Below are 15,473 nucleotides of genomic sequence, written 5' to 3'. Positions count from 1 at the left end.
ATTTTTTTTTCTAGGTCAATCCGATTTGTTTGGATTATATTTTCCAATTGAGCTTGTATCGAAATAACTTATTTACTTTATTTTGTAGAGTTAGATTGGACAATACCTCAATCTTAACTCGGTTGAAGTTAAATAGGGTTCATATTTGTCAACTCTAACATTAAGAAAAAACTTCAAACCAAACTTTTTAGGTTGGACATGAGATATGTAATACTTTCCATAGGTGCAAATAGAAAATTTCGCCTGATCTCTATTCCCCAGTCTCTCCCCCAATGAGAAATTTCCTGACTCCGCCACATAATGGAAATGTTAGTACAGCCAATCAATCAATTTTTGAAGCCCTATTGTAGGTGTATCAAAATGGTCCCTCAAAATATTGTCCTCTTTACCATCTGGGAAAAATGGTTTCTTTCTCATCTCTAATAATGATTGGAATTAAAAAAAAAAAAAATAGAAACCTTCTTACAAACTAGGGTTATAGGTTAAATGTGATCTGCCAAGAAAATGGTTTGGTTTTAATTTGATTTTGAGCTTTCTTTTTCAAAATAAAAATCTTGGCATAGTATCTGTATATTCTCGATTATCATGTTCATTTCATTTATTAATATGCAAGATTCAAAGCTAGCTCCACATATATAAAACACCACTTCTGTTTCAGGAAGTCTGGTTTTGTTGTTTTCAGAAAGAAGGAATGGATTTTAACATTTGAAAACAAATGCTCAATCCAAACCCGCCCAAATTTGGTGGTATACCTAGTGGCTTTCTCCTCAACCTTCGGGCTTTGGCATTTGGCAATGCATGCATTGTGTAAGCAATGAGAACTGAGAAATCAATCTTTCAATGGACGTCTGTGCTTACTAATTTTGTGTACAAACTTTGAAGGGAAATTAGGTTGGTAGCCTTTTGGCCTAGGCAGTGTTTGGAACCGGTGCCATTGCTCTAGGAAACAGTGATATATCAGTGTTAAGTTAGACAAATCGGTATTTTAGAAAACGTCAATATGTTATCATTTTTTTATAAAAGCGTGTTCCAAGTCATGTCTTAGAAATCAAGAAGGCATGATATGGATTAATGCCAAATTCAGTATTTTCTCAGATTAGAACTTCATTACTATCAATAAAGATATGATGTGATAGTGAAGTGGACTTTCAATAATAAACATCAGTATTAAAAACAGATATCGAGACTGGTATCAAACAAAAGGTATTGTTATTGCTTTAGGAGATGCCCTACCTAACAACAATGTTTTTAAACAAAAAAAAAAAGAACATATTTTTCTCAAAAATCAGTGCTTCCAACCCACACATCTGGAGCATCTATGCCTAACATACCTAATCAACCACCAAAAATGACAGTATAGAACAGAACAGGTGGATTCAAACCAGTCGCCGACATGTTAAAATGATTTACGTACGCACGTTCCAGTTAGGCTTCATGTGAGTCATCACCCGTCTTTTCAACTGGTTCTTTTGTGCGCGCAAGCATGCCGTCTTTATATTGAAGACTTTGGATGCCAATGCCCCAAATTAGGAGACAAAAAAGTGCAATTAATAACCCCTCCTCATGCGCTTCAATCGTTCCTGGATTTTGGAGGCTGCAATTGAATCGAGTTATAAATTCTAATCGAATAATTTGGGTTTGAATTCGGCTTTATTCGAATTCGATTTTAATTGAATTCAAACTTTGGAGTGATTTCGATTAATTATTTATTTAAATTTAAGTTTGATTAATAAAATTTTTATCTTCACAGCTTGACTTAATGAAACTGAACTCAAAGTAGAAATTATAGTTTGAATTGAATTCGAATTTAGCAATATTTTAATCACGCCGAACTAAGACATGTCAAAGTTCGGTTTGGCTCGACTGATTGCACCCCTACATTCAACTAGCCTGACATGGATATCAATGAATGCAACTCAATTATATACATAGAGCTCTTATGTACGTTAGTTAGGTCATTTGGCTAACTGTAGACAATCCAGAAAACCTCCATGTTTCAAGTTAGTTTGAATCTCAAGAGGAGTCCATGTATTGTATCTCCATCCTATGTTTATGGAATTAAATGAAAGCTCATGCTCATTTTAGAAATATCATGTACAAGATTTTGTTTGCAATAAGCCTTAGATATCATTACAAATTGGCTAAAGAATTAGCCCATCTTGAGAACAGGGCAATGACATTGTGTATTTGATTTAGGAATTGAAAATTAAGTTAGGTTTAAATTGGTATCTAAATTATTATTATTATTTTTTTTGTGACAATTGGAATCTGCATAATTGCACAATTGCAAATCAGAATGTATTTGGTTCACAATTGGAATCGGAATTGGAATGATCTATTCTCAAGGGAAATGTAAGGAATGGTCATTCTCTCAAATGGGAGAATGCCATTCCAGCAGGAATGGTAATGGGATTCCAATTCCGTCCAACGAAACAGTTGGAATTAGAATAACCCCTTCCGATTCCAAACCCTTATTCCTGTTAAACAAATGGGAACTCAATTTTTATCGGGGCCTATTATTTATGTGGTAGGAAACCAAATTAGATATAGTTTGTTATTAAAAGATATCAACTATCTTTCTAATTTGATGAATTAAGGAAAAAAGTGTTTAGATCTAAATGGAACCCAAACCAGAAAGTCTAGCCAATAAACCATGTATTTGAAGGAGTCTTCCTGCTTGTGTATGAGAGAGATCAAATTATTTTAATTATTATTGAAATGTTGAAAAATGATATAGAAAACAAATGGTAAAAGTGATGTTATGTTATTAATTTTCAAATAGGATATCTTTCTTAGGAAAGGACCATGTGACGGTAGGTCCAAGCCCACTACAAGTTAGATAACAAGGAGCTCTTGTACTTAGGAGAGTGTAACACTTGGTCTCCCTTTTCTGTCACTTACTCCATGTACTTTCACATAGTGTTGCTCCTTGATGGTGTTAATGTAAGTGGGCAACTACCACAAATTCTTTTTTATGCTTTTTTTTTTTTTCTGTTTAAGGACAAATCAAGAGAAGAGGTGGAAATCAACATAGACTGGTCGTGAATTGTGATGGAGAGCATGCTGATACGAATGGTAAAGAAAGCTGGGCACTTGAGCTAAAGGGAAGATCAAGCATATGATATATTGGCAGTGGAGATGGAAGAGTTGATCATGGTTGCAACTTTGGGGCTGAAGTTTTATTAGGCTTAGTTTGGTAAGAGTACTATGTACTGTAAAAAGTTTACATTTGTACTCTTTCCAAACTAAGCCTTAGATATTAATCAACTGACCAGGCCTGGCCATTTGAAGGCCGAATTTGGGCGAGGTGAAGGCAAATGAATTAGTGGAAGCAATAAGTAAATTAAGCAGCCATTACTTGGCATAAAGATAAAATCTCGTGCTGAAATGCAGGCTAAAGTTTGAAGCACTTTGTGTATAAAAATATGCCAAAGATGAAAACCGTACCCAATATCCACCTCTCTCCCACGACCCTAAGATAGTTGGAACCAACGTCGACATTTGAACATTATTGGGTAATAGCCTTTTTATAAGCAATAATGGTAAAGAAGAAGAATAAGGATGAATGATATGAGTGTACCGTTCATACCCGTAACCCACCGGCGACAAGCCTGTAATCCGTTTTAACACATGCATCGGCGACAAACCTGCATTAATGGAGGAGAGTTCAAACAGGTATGGACATAAAGCGTCTGCAGGGTGCAAATACATCATATACCGAGAGCGTACGTGGAACATTCTCTATGTGAAATGTTTGCCACAGCTGCTGGCCAAGTGTTACTCCTAGCTGAAAAAATAATCCAAACTGAGAACCAATTCGTGGCCAGTTTGTTCGCCTGAGGATCAGGATTGATCCTCGAAAATCTCTTTTCACGGGTATGTTTCTCAATGATAACGGCAAGCGTGTCTGGCTTCATTTCTGCTATATGAGAATCTCACCCTCTTCTGTGCATATTGCGGATTACTGGGCCATGCATGGCACAAATGCAAACGCCTAAGTAAAAGCCATCATGGAAAACAGGGGCAAAGACGGTTTCACTTGCTTCTTTTACCAGAAGTACTGGGAATGTGGGAGTAGGGGTGGCAAATGGGTGGGTAATATTGACTCACTAACCCATCTACCATTCATGTTAGTGGGTCAAGGTGGGTCACCCACCCTAACCCATTCATTTGATCCACTAATTCAAAGTAGAACCTTAACTTTTTAATATTTTTCTGCTTTAATTGCATAAAAATATACAACTACATATTTCAATTAAAAAATAAAAGAAAAGTTCCAATTTTTTCAAATAAATAAAAAATTTATAAAAATACAAAAAATGTATATATTTAATGTAAAATATCGGATATTGCTGACAAAATACAGGAAAGTTGTAAGAAAATTTAGAAAATGCAAAAATTTGAAAAGAATTACAGAAAAAATATATTTTAACTAAAAAACTTGAATAATGAAAACAAGTTCAAAAAATATTTTCAAATATAAAATACATAAAAACAAATAAATTGCAAAAAAATACAGATAGAAAATGCAAAAAAATATAAAAAACAATAGAAATTATAGCAAAACATTAAAAATGAAAAAAATACAATAAATTGAAAAAGACAAAAAGAATCAGATAAATATAAAGAGATGGGATAAAAATAGAGATTGTAAAAATACATAAAATGATAAAATTCAAAAATTATATATTAATTATAGTAAAAAGTAAAAAATTATATATTATAGAAAAAACTAATAAAATGACAAAAATAAATTCAAACAAAAATCGGACATTGTATCCACCGAATATTGAACCAAATTTTCAAAAAATATTTCGAAGATAAAAATTTACAAAAATATTTTCGCATAAATTTGTAGAACCCTTAAGGGACTTACATTCAAGATTCAAGTTGCAATAATTTACAAGAGATTGCAAATATTTTAAAACACAAAAAATCGCTGAAATTTCTGATCATAGTCTTCATTCTTTCAAATCTTCGAACCGGAGATTTGAGTTGGCAAGAGAGGGAGAGTGGTGGTGCACGACAAACTTTAAAGGTAGATTTGAGCGACAGAGAGAGAAGGTGGTGGTGTAGCAACGAGCTTCAAGATCTGAGCACGATAAAAGGGGTGGTGTGATGTCCACCCACTGTAGATATGAAAATGAAGTGAGAGAAGGGGAATGGCTGTGTGGCGACAATCTGAGCGAGAAAGGGGTGGTGCGGCAATCACCTACGGTAGATCTAAGCGATGTGAGAGAAATAGAGAGTGTCAATGGCTTAGATCTACCATTTGTATATGTGAGACTTTTGAGAGAAGAAAAAGAAAGAGAGACACTATGGTGGCTGGAAGAGACAGATGACGATCGGCGAAATGTAAGAGAGAGAGAGAGAGGGGGGTTTCGGGAGAATTAAAACAAGTTAATTTCCATGAAGAGAGGGTCAAGGGTAACCCTTAACCCAATCGACCCTGACTCTATTGGATCATTCTATCCATCTTGATGCATTATTGAATTGGGTGGATTGGGTGGGTCAAGTGGGTTGGGGTCAAAATTGTCAATCCTAATTGAGATGCAGTTGGTCCAAAAATCCTACAAATAGTCCGAGATATGTTTTTCCAAAAAATCTCTCTGGCCCCACTTAATGAGACCACCCTGGTTTTCATTCTAAAGACCCATAATTAGGGGTGTCAATGGACCGGTTTTGGGTTGGACTCCGTCCAAATCAAAATCCATTTGGATGGATTGTATGGACCAATAAGACATATTGAATTTGGACGGACCAATATTACATATTGGATTGGACCTATCTGTCCATAATGCATTTATATTAAATTGAGCCAATATCTAGTCCATTGATAGAAGATAAAAACATAGGTGTCAATAGACCAGGTTTGAGTTGAAGCCAATATAAATTAACAGGAATTTGAACAGATTGGATAGTCTTTGAACCGATCCAAAATGGTCCAAAATATTCATTGGACTGAATTGGACCAGGTCCATTTGTAATGGATTCACATTGGATTGGACCGGATTCGACCAAATCCAATCCAATTGACACCCCTACCCATAATCCTACCACAACCGCTCACTTTCGGCCAATTAGCCTTTGTAATGTGTCCTACAAGATACTATCCGAAGTACTGGCAAATAAGATGCAGTTGCTGATGCCCAAGCTCATATCTCCCAATCAAGCCAGTTTTGTGAAAGAAAGGCAAATAGCTGACAATGTTATCTTAGCTCGAGGAATCCTAAATCACATAAGAAGAACATAAAAAGGGTGCGATAAAAGTGTACATGTCTAAAGCTTTTGACCATATGGGTTGAAACTTTTTGAAAGCGGTCATGAAAAACACGAACTCCACCCATCCCCCCCTCCCCGGTGTGATATGGTTTACCAGTGTATTTCGACAGTCTCATTCTCATTCATCCTAAATGGGGGTTATTTTGATATTTTCACTATAAAGCGGAGACTTAGGCAAGGTGACCCACTATCGCCCTTCTCTTACGACTCCTACAAGTAGAACAGTCACAAGGTTCCCTCCAAGGAGTCAGAATTGCTCAAAGAGCCACACCAGTATCTCACCTTCTATTTGCTGAAGTTTTTTTTTCTTCTAGAAGTGAAGCCAATCAAATAAAAAAATTGCATAAGGTCCTAAAAGCATTCTCCACCTAGTTAGGTCAAAAAGTCAACTTCCAAAAATCTAGCATCACCTTTAGCCAGAATACTCTGAGGAGGCATCAAAGATACCCAAGACACCTACTAGGTATCCCTCAAATGAATGCAAATGACAGATACCTGGGAGATAGACTTTGGGTAGGCAAGAACAAGCTCATTGCCACGAAAGAGGTTGTCGACAACGGCAAGTTCAGTTTCTTTCGCAGGCAGGCCGAGTTACAATGGTCCAAGCAGTACTCCAAGCCTTACCCACTAACCAGACGAGTACCCTTCTACCCAAAAAACAAGTCACATAGATGGAAAAGATATCAAGATTCATTTGGAGTCACAATCACAGTAAGCGAGGTGATGACTTTAGTATTGTATGGTCAATCACATAAAATTGACTAGTTGTCCATTTTTCTCTAATCCATCCATTTATAATTCATGTAGGGATGGTTAGGGTTTTATAAATTCTAAATCCTATTTGTTTCCCCAAATCTTATAATCTGTACCCTCCTCAAAATTCATAGCTGATTGGATTTTTATATTCTAAATCTTTTTTATACATGAAAGATGCAAAATCCTCCCCACATTTAAGGATGGTGTCAATTGGATTTAAAATTTATATCTATTTTTTTATTATATTAAATAATAAATAAATAAATATAAAAAATTTCAATTAATTGATTAAAATATATAAAAAACATCACCAATTATCTTTCATATAAATTTTGAAATATTATTAAACACATTTTTTTAGTAAACCTTCAATTCATAGATGCGTCAAATAATAAAATCCCAAAATCCGTTTTTCAAGGAAAAAAGGTCGGATAAAGAGTTAGACGAGTGCCTGCCGGGTAAGGTATAAACTGCCATCACTCACTCATTCGAATCCAAAGTTATTGTCCAATTGTTTAACAGGCGGGTCGAATGTGGGTAAAAAAATCCATTTGGGTGGGTTTTCACCAAAATTCACGCCTCACGGTCACCGGGTCACGGGGTTGTGATTGGTCAAAGCCTCTCCGGTATGATGTCTTCCCGGCGTCATAGATTTTCCCTTTTTTTGGGTAAGAACTCTGCGCTAAGGTTAGGGTTCGAAGATCGAACATTACCTGCTCTTTAGCTCTCTCCACCGCCATCTCCACCGTTTGCGGAGAAGACAAAAGGTTGTTAAGTGGCGGAGAGTAGCGTTTTTGCTGTAGGTATCTAAAACACTAGCCAGATCTGCGACGCTGAAGCAGAAAATCTCCTCATGCGGACCTTACATCGATGTCCAACAGTAAGTCCCTAATTAAAATGTTCAGCTAGTTTGTTTGCTGAAACTGAAATGAATATAAAACTAAAAAAAGGAAACTTTAATTTGGTCTGAGTGAATCCAATAGATGTAAAGCGAACCAGCCATCTTACTACCCCAATATTTCAGGCTTTAGTTACAACTGGTAGCAATTGTTTCAACTTTGAATTCGGTTTTGATTTGTAAGATGCACCCTTCTAATTTAGTTGAGAAATTATAAATGGAATACTGGTTTAGCAAGATTTCACATCAAGGTCAAGTTGAGAAACACAGAGCACAACGCAAAAGTAGTAAGCTTTTGGGGAGGGCTGCGGCCGGAGTGTTTCTTAGTAAAACTTTTCAGATTGAAATATAGCTATGAGAATTTTGTTTTTCACCCTCTATAATTTGTTTTCATGAAAATGGCGAAGAAACAAAAATTCAGTCTGAAAATTTTCTGCCCAATTTACTGTTGAAACTAACGCAGTCTAAATATTCGTCTAATTGTCTCGGTCTTTGATTCAGTGACAGGTTACATTTTTTTTTTTTTTTTGTTTAGCTCTTGCAAAGGTGCTCCTCGTGAGAGGAGAACTTCAATAAACTGTAAGCTCACGACTTACCTTTGGTTTGGCGGTCTCTTTCATAGGGTCTGAATTTCTGATACCAGATCTGGGTGGAGTTACAGATGAACGTTCTTGTAATTAACTAACCAAATGTATAATAAGAAAAGTTTGAATACAGAGATAGATGCAACAGTAAAATATCATTATCAAAGAAGATATGCAGCAGTTTTGTTATGCTGGAATCCTCAACTTGCATAATATCACTCCTTATTGGTGCAGTAGCTGGCCTACTTTCGTTGTTCTGTCATTTTATTTGGTTACTTCTACTGTACTATGAATTCTATCTTTACAGCTTTGTTACACATCCATCTCAACATTCTCATTTCTTATTCCTATTGCACTTATTCCATGGGTCTTTTACCCTTGAGTGCCCACATGCTTCTCCACATGACATTGGTAGCCTTATAGCCCTGTCACAAAGGAAGAAATGCTAACCATTTCTTATGCTACATTTATAGCCTCTTCTTGATGTGGTTAAATTATAAATTTCTTCAGTCACCCATTAAGAAACCATAGAATGGTGCTTTTCAAGTACATATTAATTAGAATCTTCCATTAACATAAACAATGGGAGGTCAGTAATTTAGTTTAATGATTCAGAAGTGAGACGCACGGTTTGCACAAACCTATTTCTCTTAGAGGATCACCAATGGCAATTCAGCATCTGCTAACTCTACTTGCTTAAACATTGGTTGATGACATCAGTCTAGATGGTCTTAACTAAGTAATACCTTTTAAGATGAGATTTAGTTTGAATTTGAAAGTAGACCAAAGGGACAGTCATTGTGGACCTCATTTATAGATTTTCATCCTGTCTCTTATTTTCTTACTGAAGCTTGGATATCTACAAAAAAGATTAAGATTCTATAGTTGCTAGATATCTTGGGAGCTGCCTGGGCATAATAGATCAGGTGAGTTAGATGGATCAGGAAGCCAACTTTTCTGGCTGTTTTTGTTTTAGCTTAGTTATTATGAAGTTGGGAGTGATGGTTTATTTTGGAGAATTCATTATAGTGTTGGTTGAGGTCTGGACTCTGGAGTGGAGTTTACAAGGTCATTATCTGCTATCCTTTTTTTTTTTTTTTTTTTTTTCTGGTTGTGGTTTTAAATTTATAATAAGTTGGTTTGTTTGGTTGAAGTTTTAGGACTAGTTATGTGAATAATTGTAGGTGTTTGATGGTGTTGGGTATTTTTGTCTTGTTTGGGTGTCAAATTGTGGTTCTGTTTAGTGTGTACTGTGTAGAGTTGTTCATTTGGTGGTGGGGCTGCAATGCTCATATTATTACCTTTATATTCCTTTCACCTTTTACTGAAATATTATTTTATTACCAAAAAAAAATATTGGGGACTATATCTTTGTCCTATCCTAGCATTTGAAAAATTAAGATATAATAGAAAGAGTCATTTACTAAAATACCCTTATAGTTTCATGGATTTACTAAAATCTACCCAATAGTTAGCATTTTACTAAAACACCACTTATAATTTGCAATGGATTTAATCAATCATCCATTAGATGATAGTGGAAAATGACAGTGTTGATCCTAATGTTCATTTACATAAATTTAATCAAAATAAAATAGAAATAAAAATACCATTTTTGCCCTTAATAAGACAAGGGCAACTGCTCTATTGGCTATATTTGGTCAATTTTGTTTTTTGTATAAAAAAGTGTTAAGGGTATTTTTGGAATAAAAAATATGGGCCTAATGGAAAAACAAACACTCCTTAATGAAAGGTTGAGTCAGTGTTTTAGCTATTACATATTATTAAATATTTGAAAAACATTTAAATTGATAATCTGGAAAAACATAATTTAAATTGTTGGTACATAATTTCGTGATATATTTTGTAAAAATATAAAATTATTGTTTGTGGTTTTACTAAATATTTTAAAGTTATTATATAATTTTGTTAGAATATTTAAATAATTCTTAAAATTTTTAATCCAAACTTTCTTTAGATAGATATAGATAAAAAGTAGGGGAGAGGATAAATAGGAATTAGAGATAATTTAGGAGAGAAACTCTCTACTAAATTAGAGATAATTTTGGAGAAAGTGGGGGAGGTAGTTTAGGAGAAATTTTAGGAGAAGAGATTATTTAGGTTCTGGGAAAGTGCATATCGTAATGACATGGAATAAAAAAATAAAAAATTCAAAAAAAGGAGAAAAGTTTTTCATTGCCTTGTTTATATATATATATATACTTGATATTGTATAGATAAGAGAGCTTCATCTGTTATTCATTTTATTCAGTGTTAGGGGCAGCTCAGTCTTTTTGAGGTTTTAACTTTTAACTTAAGTATATTATACTCCAATACTTTCTTTGGGCAACCTGCAATAATCTCTCTCTTCTTTCTGATTTCTTGTTTCAATATTCTTTGTTGTGCTCTTTGCTACAAAAATTCATTCATTCCAATGGTGCATAATAATGTTTCTTTTCCTTGTGCAATTATTAAAAATAAAATATAAAAGGCTTCATAAAGCAATGTTTATATCTATAAATCCATTAGACTTGTTTAACTTGGTATGGTATATTGGAACCCTCATTTTAACTCGTCTTATTAAGTGTACTGGGCAGCAATCAACAACATTCCTCTTTTTATGGCTAAAAAGAAAAAAAAAAGAATATTGAACCACAGAATTTTACAACCTTTCATTTGTAATCTTTCACTCTTTACAAAATTACAGAAAAACATGGGGAAGATGGGAGGAGTGTAATGGAACTTCCTTGTTCTCCATTATAGAAAGAAGCAATTGTTTCCAGTTTTTATTAGCTCTCCTTTTATGTTGTTTATTTGGTCAACTTTTAGATGATTTCTAAGTCACAATGAAACAATGATATATTAGTGAAAATTAAAAATTTTACCTTTATTTTCATTTTCTGTTTCCATTTTCACTCTTGCAGCACCCAAAATTTCAACATGAGATTTGACGTGCTGATCCATGCCACTACAGTCCTCTTTTATTTACATCTTTGCACCCACTGTGTAGGTTAGCAGAAACGACTATTGATCCATTTCTAAAATAGTTCGAAGGCTCCTGAAAAGGAAAATAATGGACCCCTACTCAGGAGGGAGCTGGATGATGATTCCAAGTGCCTCAAATCACAATACTTCATCAATAACATCAAATCAAGAGCATTCTCACCTTCATCAACAATATCATCATCAGCTGCAGCCGCAGCAGCAACAGCCACAGCGCCATCAACAACATCATCAGCACCAGTCACTGGCTTCTCATTTTCATCTCTTGCATGTATGTATGTGTGCTTGTGTTAAATTTTCTCTCAAACCAGATTCATTTTGTTTCTTCTTGGGAGTGTTATCATCAGAATAATCATTGATAATCCTCAGCAGATGCTAACTGCCAATATGGTATATCTTGATTTTTGTTCTTATAAAGTGCTCAATGATATTTAATATGGCTCGGTTGGCACGAAACTGGGTAAGCCCCAGACGCAATGCGGTTTTGAGCCCTGCTACTAATGGCTCTAAATCCACCTTTGAGAAGAGTGTAATGTTGCTAGATAAAGTTTGCGGTACTATGCCATGAAAGGCGAGTAATCAATACTAAAAACAAATGTATCTTTGTTTTCAGTGTACTTTCTCATCTATTTTATATTGTCTATAACATAATTGTCAAGTTAGCACCTAAGTGACAAGGCACCCATGGAGGGTTGCCTCGCTTACTCATCTAGAAATTTTATGTGTATTAATAAAATATGCATAAATTATTTATTTGATTTTTTTATATTATTTATTTTTCGATGTCATATTATTAAACTAAACTATTCATTTGTGGGTTTATGTACTAGTTTTGTTTTTATAATTTTCTTATTTGTCAGAGTAAAATCAATGTACATGTTAGTGTATGCTGTCTTGAACCCTTAGAGACTTCAAAACCTGAACCAACAAGGCAACAACAAGCAAGGAAGAACTGATTATCACACACACACAATGGTAAGGGAGAACTTAAAATTTTGTTTAATCAACACATTCTTAGTATATATTGATAAAAAAAAATACATTCTTAGTATAAAAACAGGGGCTCAGCCCCTATATTTTCTGCATTTGCTTTTCTTTTCTTTTTTCTATTTTTCTTTTTATTCTGATGAATATATTGTATATTGATTTTTCTCTGTTTTAATATGAATTTTATACTTTCTTTTATAAAGATTATAGATAATTACTGGGGAAAGCTGGCTGCTGGTTGCTATGGAACCAAGGGAATTACCCAAGGATTCATGTTTTTACTTGAAAAAAACCCATCACCTAGGTGCCCACCTAGACAACTAGGCAACAAGGTGCCCCCCTGTCACCTAGCCTTGCCTTGGTGCCTTGAAAACTATCGTCTATAGCATAATAAGATTGGTTCTTTATTTTCTTAAGCCAGTTTGGTGAGAAATAAACTTCGGTTTTTCTTAATGTTTTCTTGGTAATTTCAGTTGGTAGAGAATTTAGCTGAAGCGATTGAAAGTGGCACACGTGAACAGCATTCAGATGCTCTGGTAAGCATTTTCATTTCCAACATTGTAAAATATTTCTTTATAATGTGGAACCGGGGTAATTTGCAATCATAGATTTAGGACTCTTAATTCACTTATTCTTCAATTTTTTTTTTCATAATAGGTAAATGAATTAACTAGCCACTTCGAGAAATGTCAACAATTATTGAACTCAATATCAGTATCGATCAACACAAAGGCCATGGTATGTAATGACCCATCTAACTATTATTTTCTTGTTTTAGTATTGTACTATTATGTGATAAAAAATAACAATTAAATTAACTAACAATAATGGATTGTATTTGATTTTCTTCAATCGTATCAATCTTTAAGCACCTAGGGTAGATGTGCAAAATGAAACTAGCACCTTAATGTGTTTTTGAGTCTTGATCTCGTTGTAACCTGTGCCACAATTGAAAACCCCCCCGGTGAGGGGGTGATCATGGGCAATATATTTGGTCTTGGTCATAGACAGTTGATGGACAGAAGCGTAAGCTGGAGGAAAGCGAGCAACTCCTAAACCAGAGAAGGTTGGTGCTACCTTAATTGGAATCTTTTATTTGCAACAGATGATCTAAATGTTGGATAAGAAATCATTGCTAATATTAAATAGTTTAATTCTTTGACAGGGATCTGATTTCCAAGTACAGAAGCTCTATTGAAGATCTGGTTAAGTCAGACAGATAATGTATGTTAACAATACTGCAAGTAGTTTTTACCACACGTGTTTTAGTAAATATGCTTAGTCCATTCCAGAAAGGCACATCTTAGTTCATTTCAATGTTGTCATTTTTTTTTATGATATATATACTGGAAAAAGAGCATCCTGTAGGGTTTTTTCCCTATGTTGGGAACATATGGAGATACCCCTATTTCTTTACTTACCTATTGTGCATAAAGATGCATTTTTATATAGTCTGTACTGTGTCTTGATGGCAGAGGTGGGTGCAATGTCAAATGAAATGAATACAGTTGACCAGTTGACAGGTTTAAGGGGATTTCAAATGGTCGCAAATTGAGAAGCTGGAGATATATTTTTGTAGGTTCCACTGTGTCATTTTTAAGCACCTGGGATAGACGTGCAAAATGAACTTAGCATGCCCCCCTTTTGTATTTATTTGTGAGGTTTGTTCTCATTGTAACCTCTGCTTCAATTCACTCACCCCTCCCCCTGGTGATAGGTCGATGCAATGTCAATAAATGAATGATACTGGAAATCTCAATGATGACTAACCGCATACAGGTTTTAGAGGGGGGGGGGATCTCAATGATGACCTAAGGTCACAAATTGAGAAACTGGAAATCTGTTTTTGTAGGTTCCACTTTGTTGGCAAATATGATATATGTATTTTAGTCATCCATAGCCACTATAATTGTCGAACTATTGGCATCTGGTGAAGGTTCCTTCATCTATTTGATAATTGAGTTTGCCTAAATCCAAGTAGTGAACTGGCATCCTTTGAGTAGTTGATTGTTTCATTCCGAAGCACCGTCTGTATTTGTCTATATCCTTATTCAACCCATGCGAACATGTATATGATAATAAAAGTGGTGCAGTGTATTGGACCATCCTTTCATATCAGAAAAGGAAAAAGGGTCCATATATACACATTTTAAATGGGTGAGTGATTCCAAAACCTCAAAGGGTGAAGAGGCTATGACAAGTTTACCTGATACGGGCATAGGCAGCATTTTCCCCCATTTTTTGGTCATAAATGTGGAAGTTTTCTTTCGGAAAAAAGTAGAATTCAACTTTATTGCCTACTCATGTTTGCATAAAAATTTGTAGGGTCTCTTGAATAAGATATCTTATATCTTGCCACCCTAATCAAGGATCAAAATATCCATACGCCCAATATGCCGGTATGAGTGTATAGGGTGAATTGATACCTTTTTTTTATGTTTTATTTGTTTTTTTTGTTTTTCTGAAACAGGTTCAGGGGGGCTGGTTTAGGTCTCCTCTACACTCTGAACCAATCAGACCCCTGATACACCTACTATAGGGGCGTATCTGTGAGGTCCCGGAATGATATGTATCGGCCGATGCGGGCTAATACATGTTGATACTTTGAACCTTGACCCTAGTGTAACATGAAGCAAGTATTAAGATTTTGTGTGGTGGCCCCCAGGTACGCATTAAGTGGAGCGTGTCAATTCTTTAGTTGAGAAGGAAGCTCGCTTTTTGTTGGTATGACTATCTTTGTGTTTTCCAATTAACATATTGCTCGTTTGAAGGCGACCTTTTCATAAAAGAAAAAAAAAAAAAAACTCGAGAGAATGGGTATATAGCCTTATAATTGGTTACTTTCAATAAAAAAAAGGAACTCGATGTATCAAATACATGTTTTTTTATTCTCTGGGTGAAATGCGGAATGAACTGGTATCTAAAACGGGGAGTAACATGTTCGTTGTCCTCGTAAACATGGG

At 34.9% G+C, this 15,473-nt stretch overlaps 1 protein-coding gene across 5 annotated transcripts; it reads left to right on the top strand.

Annotated features, from left to right (window-relative positions):
* The first annotated feature begins 7,604 nt into the window (after window positions 1-7,604).
* LOC104600702 (mediator of RNA polymerase II transcription subunit 9-like) lies at window positions 7,605-14,482 on the top strand. Of its 5 annotated transcripts, none has more exons than XR_016079126.1 (7): window positions 7,605-7,918; window positions 11,531-11,794; window positions 12,984-13,046; window positions 13,168-13,248; window positions 13,522-13,576; window positions 13,676-13,734; window positions 13,986-14,482. XR_016079126.1 is itself a non-coding variant. In XM_010263792.3 (7 exons), exons 2-6 carry the CDS (start codon window positions 11,594-11,596, stop codon window positions 13,731-13,733), a joined length of 462 nt encoding a protein of 153 aa, XP_010262094.1. In that variant the 5' UTR covers window positions 7,608-7,918; window positions 11,531-11,593; the 3' UTR covers window position 13,734; window positions 13,986-14,482. The 5 variants fall into 5 exon arrangements, 4 of the variants coding, with proteins under 4 accessions (XP_010262098.1, XP_019053840.1, XP_010262094.1 ...); XM_010263792.3 differs by having other exon boundaries at window positions 7,608-7,918; window positions 13,518-13,576; XM_010263796.3 differs by lacking the exon at window positions 13,986-14,482 and having other exon boundaries at window positions 13,676-13,956.
* The last annotated feature ends 991 nt before the right edge of the window (window positions 14,483-15,473 follow it).

This window comes from Nelumbo nucifera, chromosome 8 (assembly GCF_055504915.1).
Source record: "Nelumbo nucifera cultivar China Antique chromosome 8, China Antique-T2T, whole genome shotgun sequence".
Classification (NCBI taxonomy): Eukaryota; Viridiplantae; Streptophyta; class Magnoliopsida; order Proteales; family Nelumbonaceae; genus Nelumbo; species Nelumbo nucifera.
Note: the sequence above shows the minus strand (reverse complement) of the source record. Positions and strands in the feature narration are given on the sequence as shown.

Bases quoted from the DNA above. Each gene is read 5' to 3' on its own strand.
- LOC104600702 (XM_010263792.3), top strand. From the start codon at position 11,594: ATGGACCCCTACTCAGGAGGGAGCTGGATGATGATTCCAAGTGCCTCA. The intron at 11,795-12,983 runs GTATGTATGTGT...TGGTAATTTCAG, and splicing joins CTCATTTTCATCTCTTGCAT to TTGGTAGAGAATTTAGCTGA. The intron at 13,577-13,675 runs GTTGGTGCTACC...ATTCTTTGACAG, and splicing joins CAACTCCTAAACCAGAGAAG to GGATCTGATTTCCAAGTACA.